Below are 10,435 nucleotides of genomic sequence, written 5' to 3'. Positions count from 1 at the left end.
AGACCACCACCAAAATGATTCATGACAAAATAATCTTATATGTCAAGAGGGCAGTGGGAGTCTTAAAGATCTTGGAAAAGCTTTAAGAAATAATCAAGAATAAAACCTATTGTTTATCACTAGCACACGAGTTGAGGTTTATAACCTATCGTGTTGACATATTCTTGTTTTTGTGCCCATTCCAGTTAAATTTGATTATGGATGAGAGTTCTATGATTTCTCAATTGTTTGCATAACAACTAGAAAGTAATAGTAAGCCCTTGTGCTTCCAGGTGGCAAGAAATTAAGATTGAACAAGTTCAGTCCATATGAGTTGGATTTGTCACTAACCATGTGATTTGTAATTGCAAGTCGGTTGCACATTGACATATATAAATGCACCAACAACTTGGATGTTATGAAACATATCGTTGTGTGTAATTTGATGAGTAAGTACAAGCAAGCATTTGGGTCGAAGTTTTATGTTCCTTTTACCCCATGTGGATAAAAGCGATATCTGTGGGCCCCTCGATGATTTAGTGATGCTACCAGGCCTGGACTGATTTGATTCGTTCAATTAGTCTGTCATCATAAATTGGAAATCGGGAAACAACAGATGGATAGAGGAATGATTATAATTCATGTGTCAGTACATATGATATCTAGAATGGAGGAATATATGATTCATTATCTAATGGACACATCATTGACTATGTCAGAATTCAACAACTTTCAAGAGCTATGATTGCTAGTCGGGTTGGCGTCATGCTTGCATTGATAGTTATTAGACTTATCCAAGTGGGAGACTGTTGGATTAGTGTGTAAGTCCATAACTATAATTAGTATGTACTTGACCCGAGAGTAGCATGGTCCATTTGGGTTGCATGGCACCGAAACAATCTGAAGGAGAGATAATTGAGAAAAGATTATTTATGGTTTATTAATATATTATAAGTTCTAATATATTAATATGAAATCATATTATTTAATTATTACTGGTTAAGAATTAATTTGGAATTAATTTTGTGATAAAAAAGACTAATTAAATATATGGGGATTGATTATGTACATTATCCATTCTTATAATATGAGCTTATGATCCATAGTTTTTTGTGTTGGGCTAAACTCATGTGGTGACCCATGGATGATCCATGGAGGTTTAAACCCATGGAGCATGAGGAATAATGAAGGTCATGCACATTAGGGTTTTCATGGTGTAACCCTAATTAAGAAACACTATATAAGAAACCCTCTAGCTCATGAAATCGGACCTAAGTAAGATTACAAGAGGGCAAGCCGATTTTATGAATGCAAGTAACCTCCTCTCAAGTTCCTCCATTGTTGGTGGTGTTGTGTGATTCCATTTGAGGTGCAACACTTGGTGCACTAAGTTCTTAAAGGTCCAAGGTTTCCAACTACAAGAAAAGGTATGTCATTCTACTAGTTTTTTTTTTTTTTTTTTTTTTTTTTTTTTTTTTTTTGTATTACATATACTTCATAGTATGCTAGTTATGATGAAACATTGGAAAAATGAAAGTTTGCATGTATAACAGAGAAAAAACATAGATTCAAAGTTTCTAGGGTTGCATGCACACCTTATAAGTGTTAGAATGCTCAAAACCCTTAAAAGAAGAGAGAGGAGAGGTGAGTAAAAATTCGACTCTTCTAATTATATATGACTCCACTAAAATTGAGAACATAATGAGTCCTATTTATAGTTGATAAGATAATCATAGAAACACTAATGCGGAATAAAATTATAATATACTTAATCCAGGTAGTTACCTAATTTCCTTATGTCAGGGAGGCTTCTAGAATGCCCCATAAGGCACTCCAAAATCGTCCACAAAGGAAGGTTCTTGTCCTTGCACTTTAATTACAACTAATTAATTCCAAAATTAATTCCAATTTTTTTTTTTTTATTAATTCTAAGTTAATCATTATAATTTCCAATTAATATATTAATCGTATAATATATTAGTAAATCATTTATTTTAATTTTCAAATAATTTATTAATTATTCCCATAATAAACTAACATATTATATTCTCTCTCTCTCTCTCTCTCTCTCTCTCTCTCTCTCTCTCTCTCTCTCTCTCTCTCTCTCTCTCTCTCTCTCTCTCTCTCTCTGAGGGCAACTAAAAAATGACTCTGCATCTAATTAAAAATATATAAATTTATTTATTGGCTTAGACACACTAATCCAACAACAACAACACATACAAAAACTCAAAACACTTTTCTTTTTCTGTTTTTATATTATTTGTTTAATATTTACTAATTAAAAAAACTGATTTAAAATAATTTATAAATAAGTGGGTCCAACCACTCCGTAGTCCATACATCCTCCTCCCTTACCATCCACAGTCCGCCTCCGCCAACCTCCATTCAACCACCACAATTCATCTCCATTCACCTTTGGTTGGACCTTCGTTCAACCCTCCACTGTTCACCTCTATAAACCATCACCGGTTACAATACCAAATCAGAAAAAATTGAATAAAAAAAACATAAACTCTACATAATCAAAATCAAAACTTCTAATCAAACCAAACCAACCTTTACCGTCAAACCACCACTTCTGCCATCAAACAACACCAACTTATCTTCTATCAACAATCACTACCACCGTTCTTTACAAAATCAAAACTACACCATAATCAAAATAAAAGGTTGTGTAGAAGATCAAGACCTATAATCAATAGTAAACCGAATTACAATAATAATAATAATAATAAATCAAAAAGAAACTGAAAACGGTTCAAGAAATGGAAACTTTTCCTTAAAATGGTCAAAATAGATGTTGAATATTGTTTTAAAAGTCAAAATTGTCCCATAAATCAAAACATGTTCCAAATTTTTTTCTTATTTGCATTTTATGATCCATTTTTTTCTCCAGTTCACGTTTCAAAAATGTTAAATGATTTTTGGGATGAAAACACTAACGATTTTTATCAGTGGCCTGTTTGATGTAGTTGACCTGATTGAGGTCATCGAAGTTTCAAGTGAAACAAGTTATGTGGTGGACTATGCAGATGTATGTGTTGGCGTTTTCTTCGATGTTGTCAGACTTGGAGAAGGTGACGATGTAGTTGTCAGATTTGTAATAGTTATGATGCCACGGTGGTGATGAATAGGCGGCGTATCTTATGTATGGTTGGATTTTGTTTTTCATAGAATAGAATAAGAGGGTAAAGGTGGGTGAGGTGGAGCCAATGCTATAATATTGAAAATATAATAATATAATTAATAAATTATATAATAAGCACAATATAACCTTTTTACGTTAATTAGTGACGAAAATCGCAACAAAAATAAATCACAAGATTGTCCAAATGCATGAAAAGTTAGGGATAAACGCCCAAATTTATTGGAACCATAAGGACATTTCATTCTCTTGTTCTAATTATTATGCATTAATTAAAGTGTGACATGGGTATAAACTTTTTGGTTTTATAAAGGTGGAAATTGAGGGTATTACACAATAACGAATAATGAAGATAGTAACAAAAGATAATTTTTTATGGCACCAAGTAGCCATTCAACGACCAGTATTATTATTATACCAATATTTTTGTGGTTGGTTGGGTGTGAAATGTCTTATTATTTCATTTCATTAGCTTGGTTAATTAAAATATTAGCAACGAGGTTGTCAGATTAATATTAAAAATTATGAACAATTTTTTTAAGACGCAATCACGTGCTTGGCGTTGACGAAGCTAAAGCATTTGAATCATTTAAAGTCAAAAAAATATCCAGAGAGCATTTGAAGCATCCGAACCATTTGGGAGTATCATCAGATGGCTTTGGTAAACCCATTTTCCAGCCTAACCTTCGGTGATAAGCAATGGGTAGATCATATTAGCAAAACCTTGAAAAACCAGCTTGCCATTAACGTCGATACACCTCCACTGTCCATATTTCAAATTCCTCAAATCCTAAAAGACGAAAAGCTAGAAGCGTATGTCCCTCAACGGATAGGGCTTGGTCCTAATCACCATTTCAAGCCAGAGCTCTATCAGAACATGGAGCAAAACAAACTCACTTCCGTGAAAAGGGTACTTAACTCTAATAAAGTTCAAGTCGCTGTGGACCAAGTCGTAGATAAAGTCAAAGAGATCATCCCCATAATTTGTGCTTGCTATGATTTGTACCTTGATGCTGATGATGACACCTTGGCATGGTTATTCACCATTGATAGTCTCTTCTTTATTGATCTACTTGGTGCTTATATTAATCAAAAGGTTGCAATAGACGCAAAAGATTTTATCATGTTAGAGAACCAGATTCCTCTACTTGTATTGAAGGAAATCCAAAAGGTCCTATCAGGTAGCTATGATGAAGCCCAAGAAGATTTCTGGGAATCTAAGTTCGGGTTTTTCTGTAAGTGCCACTCACCATTTATCCTCTCTAAAGAGAAAATCGATTTTAGTAGAGTAAATCATTTACTTGATTATATGTACCAATCCATCGTGACCAATGAAGAATCGATGTCACCAGAAGTTTACTTTCAAAAATCTGGAAGTGGTCCATCTGAAGAAGACGATAAACTAGAACTACTTGAACTGTTTATCCAACTTATGGCACTGATCCCAGGGACTAAGCCATTTCTTCAGATCTTTGAATCCTTCATGAAATCTTTCTCAGAAAGTATTGAGAAGATGGTGACAGCTGAAGAGATCAAGGTGCCTTCAGTTTCAGAGCTTCGCGATATTGCAGGAGTTAAGTTCCATTTGTCACCAACTGACGGAGGAATCAGAAACATTAATTTTGTAGGCGAAAATGAGCGTTCTTGTTATCTCCCTCTTATTACACTTAATCTTGATTCCGAGGTGATATTGAGAAACTTGGTGGCTTATGAGCAATTAATGGCAAAGAAAAGTTTTACCACTGGCCATGGTCTTGAATTCACTGAATATGTAGATTTCATGTGTGGTATCATCGACAGTGATAAGGATGTCCGGTTGCTACGTGAAGAAAAGATCATCATAGGTGACTTGGGTGATGAGGATATTGTTAAATTGTTTAACGGGATTGCGAGATCTCAGGGGATAATGAATAGAGCATCAGATTTGAGGAAGACTGTGGATCAATTAAACAAAGTCTACCAAAGCACACCGAGAGTTTGGGTCCAGAAGATGGTGGAGAAGCAACTTCGGGCTTCTGCCAAGATGATCACATTCCTTATAAGCATTTCGAGTACACTGATCTTGATTCGTGAGGTGTATTTGAAGACTTATGGTTCCACTCCACCAAAGATGATTTTTGATGATATTGTTAGGACCATATTGAGTGGTTTTCTTCATTGATAAGGGGATGGGTTTGTGTATTATCTAACGTCCTTGTTTTAACCATCTGATGTATTATATGGCATGAGCTAACATAGTTATAAATTCAGTTCAAAGAACTGAAATATATGTACAAGAACACAATGTGTGATAGAGCCCAACAACTACCGGTACATGAAGCAGCCCAGTTACCAGAATATGAGACATTCACTCGGCCCAAACCAATCATCAAGAAGCCTGCCTGATTTCTTGAATAAAGCCTGCGAGCTTTACCAAGTCAACCCAGTTAGCATATGATACTTTTTTTTTTGTTTTGTTTAGCATGTGTTCCTAATAATTGGTTTCCACTTCCAGGTGTAACGCATGATTAGAGTAGCTTTATTTTCTATTTTTCAAGTAGTATTTAAACAATGTACTTTGGTTTTAATGGATTATTCAGAAAACGGCTATGGTTATTATTTTGTTTCTCTTAGTTTTTGGAGGTTGAAAACCTCGAATACCGTTCCTATCATTTGGTGTTTTCATTACCTATCTCCCAACTATGCCTCCCCTGAAAGATGCTACAACCGACATACCTCCTAAACCAGAAAATAAACCACCTCCGAAGGAACACCTACAAGCACTTCTCCGTCTTGGTACCGCCACCAACTCCCGACTTGACACCCTCACCACTAAAGTTGCAAACCTGGTCCATCTCCTCACAACCCAACATCTCAACCAACCACCCCCACTACCTCCACCCCACCCCACCCCTACCCAATCAACAATCACCAACCACAACAACCAACGATACAACTTCCCAACCTAGACTGCTCCAATCCACTTGATTGTTCTCACAACTACTTCATCTACTACAACATACCACCAAACCAACGCATCACACTAGCTGTTGTTTACGTCACAGGCCTTCAGTTGGGACAAGCATATGTAAAACCATATGTACAACAACCATCTTTTGGGCACATGGATAGAATTTTACAAAGCTATTGAAACCCAGTTTGGACCTTCCACGTATGAAAACCACCAAACCACTCTCTTCAAGCTTCGCCATGTTTACACCGTCTCGGCTTACCAAGCATAATTTGAAAAAAAAAAAAAAATCAGCAATCGTGTCGATGGCCTTTCCATAGCAGCCCTCCAAAATGGCTTTATTTTCGGTTTGTGTTCCGAAATCCAAAATGAGATCGCATTACACCACCCACTAACATATGGATTAGCCAAACTTATCGAAGACAAATTAAAATGCAATCGAAATAGCTACAAGCCTATAAATCCTTCTCATACACCTTCCCCTCTTCTTCTACCCAATACGAAAAAAAGCACCTCCACCTCCTTCTTTGTAAGTCCCAAAATACTTAGATCAATACGATATCAATGAAACTATCTAAAGAATGCAAAATAAAAATAAGATAGTGATTCAAGAACACACAAATAACTCTTAATACACACGATTTATTAGTTGAAATCGTCTGGTACACCAAGAACTTCTTAACAGCCGAATATAATAATGATGAACAACTCAAACTCCTTAACGGCTGAAAAGCTATTTATACAAACCTAGTACAAAGCCTTAACAGGCCCAAGCCCAAGCTGACCGAAAACATCATTAAGCCCACTGAAATCACATGGTGATTTCAGTCCAAACACCAACGAAAAGATGGTGTTTTCGGTCCTAGACCGAGAACTCTAAAAGCTATCTTAAGTAAAGTATAAACCACAAATCATGTCCTAATAATCTCCCTTTTGGTTTATAGTTGTCTTTTCTTTTCAATCTTCTCTTTGTTCTTGACTTTCAACTTTTATCTTCGATTTCTTCACAACTTCAAGATGAACATATGAATTTCTACATGAATGACTTTATCTTGAGCATATGGACATCCTTTTAAAAATTTGACTTTGAACGCAAATTGGGTATAGAGGTTTCTTGTAAAGGTTCTTGAAAATCAACACTTTCAACTTTGAGAAACTTTAGAGATAATTACATAGAGACTGCTTCTTCTAGATCACTTCAGCAAGCTCATAGATTGCAACAAATTGATTGTAAATGATTCAATGCAATTCGACACATAACTTCAACTACAACTTCACCTTGCTTCTGGGGTTGAAAGGTTGTGTGTTGAAAAATAACCTTCACTTCTTGTTCCTTCAAATGAAAGTTCTTTATCGATCACAAATGCGTCTTAAAAGGTAACCATGACTAAAAGGTCATTGTGGATCACAAAGTCATAATGACCTTTCTCACCACAGTTGTTGAAGTACCCAACCTTGGCTCAGAAGGAGACTGAAGGGTTTTGAGCATTCTAACACTCGTAAGGTATATATGCAACCCTAGAAACCTTAGATCTATGTTTTACTAATATACATGAGAATTTGATTTTTCCAATGTTCTTAACCTAACTAGCATAACATGGGGAACTTGAAACATAAATGCTAGTATAAGAACTTAAGTTGAAACATAAATACCAGTAGAAGAACTTAAAATTCTTGTTTCTTGGATTCCTTAAGGATTTTGTTAGCCTAGCACCCCAAATGTGATGCCTCAAGTGTTTCACACAACACCACAACTCTTGGAATAACTTTGAGAGAAGTACACACACACTCAAAATTGGCTAGGCCTCTTGTTCTTTACTTAGTGCCGATTTTGGTAGCCCATGGGATCCTTTTATAGTTGTGTCACAAGTAAGGTTACAACATGTAAACCCTAATTGACATGGCTTTTCATTTCCTCCATGATCCATGGGGTTTAACCTCCATGGACCATCCATAGAGCACCATATGGGTTTTAGCCCAATTCAATAAACCATGGATCATTAGCCCACTATATAAGAATGGATGATTTACACAATCAACCCCATATATTTAATTAGTCTTTTTTTTTTATCACCAAATTAATTCAAATTTAATTCTTGATCAATACTAATTAAATAATATTACTAATATATTAGAAATTATAATATATTTATAAACCATAAGTGTCTTTTTCACATATTGTCTATCCAAGTGTCATGATGCCATATAACCCAAATGGACCATACCAATCGGGTCAAGTACATACTAAAAATAGTTATTGACTTAGACAACTTATCCAACAGTCTCCCATTTGGATAAGTCTAATAAACATAACTGCAAGTATGACTTCAGGAACCAATCAACAATCGTAGCTCTTTCAAAGTCTCGCAGAACTAAGATGACGTGGCATTTAAGATAAGTGATCATATAATCCTCTGCTCTTAAGATATCAGTCGGAAAAATACATGGAACAATGTCGTACTTATTGTCCAACAGTTTGTTTCCTGATTTCCGATTTGTTTGACATATAACTTAATCGAACACATCAATTTAGTTCTGACCGGGCTCGGTACATAGGTAAAAAAAATCATCAAGGGGACCAGATATCACTTCTAATCCTCCAAGGACTAGAAGGAGCAGATAAACTTTGACTCATATGCTTGTTCTACTACTTGTTGAATCATACACAAAGGTACGTTTTATAACATCAAGTTACCAATAGGTTTTCGTACAATCAATGTATAACCAACTCATAGTCAATACCTCATATCTCTAGGTTTGATGACTTATATGATATGATCGTCTCACGATCACTCAAGATAAATTCCATGAAGTGATACAAGTGAGTGTGGGTTAAATCCAATACTCGAATCGCTATTCCAGGAGTACTCATGAACACTGCAGTTCCTTTGTCCCAGTAAACTGCAGACCCTTCATGACAGTTTTGCCTCATTACATACTTCCAAAGTATGAATGACTATAGATGGATTGAATAATATGATACACCATACATAATTACTCTGGAATTCAAAAAATGCAAAAATGAAATGATAGTAAATGATTAACAGAAGAGAGAAATACTTTACTTATAAATAAACAACACCTTTTACTTATCATCAAATGTGAATTACACTTTACAAATTTCAAAAGCTATCTAATTTCCAAAACTAGTATCATCCTTTAGCCCAATGCGCCTCACATTCTGAAGATGCTTAACCCTACCCAGTCCCTTCATGAAAGGATCTGCTGGGTTCTCATCCGATGCTTAACCCTCGCTTGCTGCTATGTACTTTGATTTGCAAGTTGAATCATCCACCGTCTTTTGTTTGGAACTTTTGCAGGTAATTGATCCTTCATTTAAGGTAAATACCCAGCCTGACTGAGAGCGGAAATTATCCCTATCACTCTGGAAGCTAGCATCACTATACCCTACTACTCTCAAGTCATCACTCCCACCGAGGGTATGGACCCAGTCCTTATTCCTCCGCAGGTACTTAAGAATGTTCTTTACCGCAGTCCAGTGAGCCTTGCCAGGGTTCCCCTGTAACTCTCCTTTCTTGGAATCCTGCATGCTGAACCTATTCAGCACCTTATCCAAGTAGGTACTTTGACTAAGTCCAATTAGTCTCTTACTCATGTCTCTTAAAATCTTTATCCCTAGGATATAGGCAGCTTCTCCAAGGTCCTTCATAGTGAAACACTTCCCAAGCCAAGACTTCACTTCCTGCAAAGATGGGATGTCATTTCCTATGAGTAGTATGTCATCCACATACAGTCCCAAGAAGCTAAATATACTCCCACTATCCTTGATATATACACATGACTCGTCTTCGCTCCTCAAAAATCCAAACTCTTTGACTTTCTCATCGAAACAAAGATTCCATCTGTGAGGTGCTTGTTTCAATCCACAGATGAATTTCTCAAGCTTACACACTCTATTAGGGTACTCTGCACTGACAAAACCCTCTGGCTAACTCATGTAAACATCCTCAGCCAACTTTCTATTAGGGAAAGCGGTTTTGACATCCATTTTTCATATTTAATGGTCATGAAATGCAGCAATGGCTAGCATAACCCTAATACACTTAATCTTTGCTACTGGAGAAAAGGTATCATTATAGTCAAATCCCGGAGTTTCAGAAAAGCCCCTGACAAGCAGTCACGCCTTATAAGTATGCACATTACCATCCATGTCGGTCTTCTTCTTGAAGATCCATTTGCACCCGACTGTCTTACGATCTAGTACATTGTCAATCATGTTGCAACTTGATTGTCATACATGGATTGTATCTCGCTGTCCATAGCATCTTTCCATTTAGCAGACTCGGGGCCTGCCATGGCTTCCACGTAGTTGTTAGGTTCATCCAAACTTACGAGTG

The 10,435-nt window shown here is 36.1% G+C and overlaps 1 protein-coding gene across 1 annotated transcript; it reads left to right on the top strand.

The window, feature by feature from the left end:
* Positions 1 to 3,733: 3,733 nt before the first annotated feature.
* On the top strand, positions 3,734 to 5,653 carry LOC145000459 (putative UPF0481 protein At3g02645). Its single transcript, XM_078959692.1, has one exon. It carries the CDS (start codon positions 3,780 to 3,782, stop codon positions 5,286 to 5,288), a length of 1,509 nt encoding a protein of 502 aa, XP_078815818.1. The 5' UTR covers positions 3,734 to 3,779; the 3' UTR covers positions 5,289 to 5,653.
* Positions 5,654 to 10,435: the final 4,782 nt, after the last annotated feature.

Source organism: Lactuca saligna, chromosome 1 (assembly GCF_052625555.1).
Source record: "Lactuca saligna cultivar CGN05327 chromosome 1, ASM5262555v1, whole genome shotgun sequence".
Taxonomy (NCBI): Eukaryota; Viridiplantae; Streptophyta; class Magnoliopsida; order Asterales; family Asteraceae; genus Lactuca; species Lactuca saligna.
Note: the sequence above shows the minus strand (reverse complement) of the source record. Positions and strands in the feature narration are given on the sequence as shown.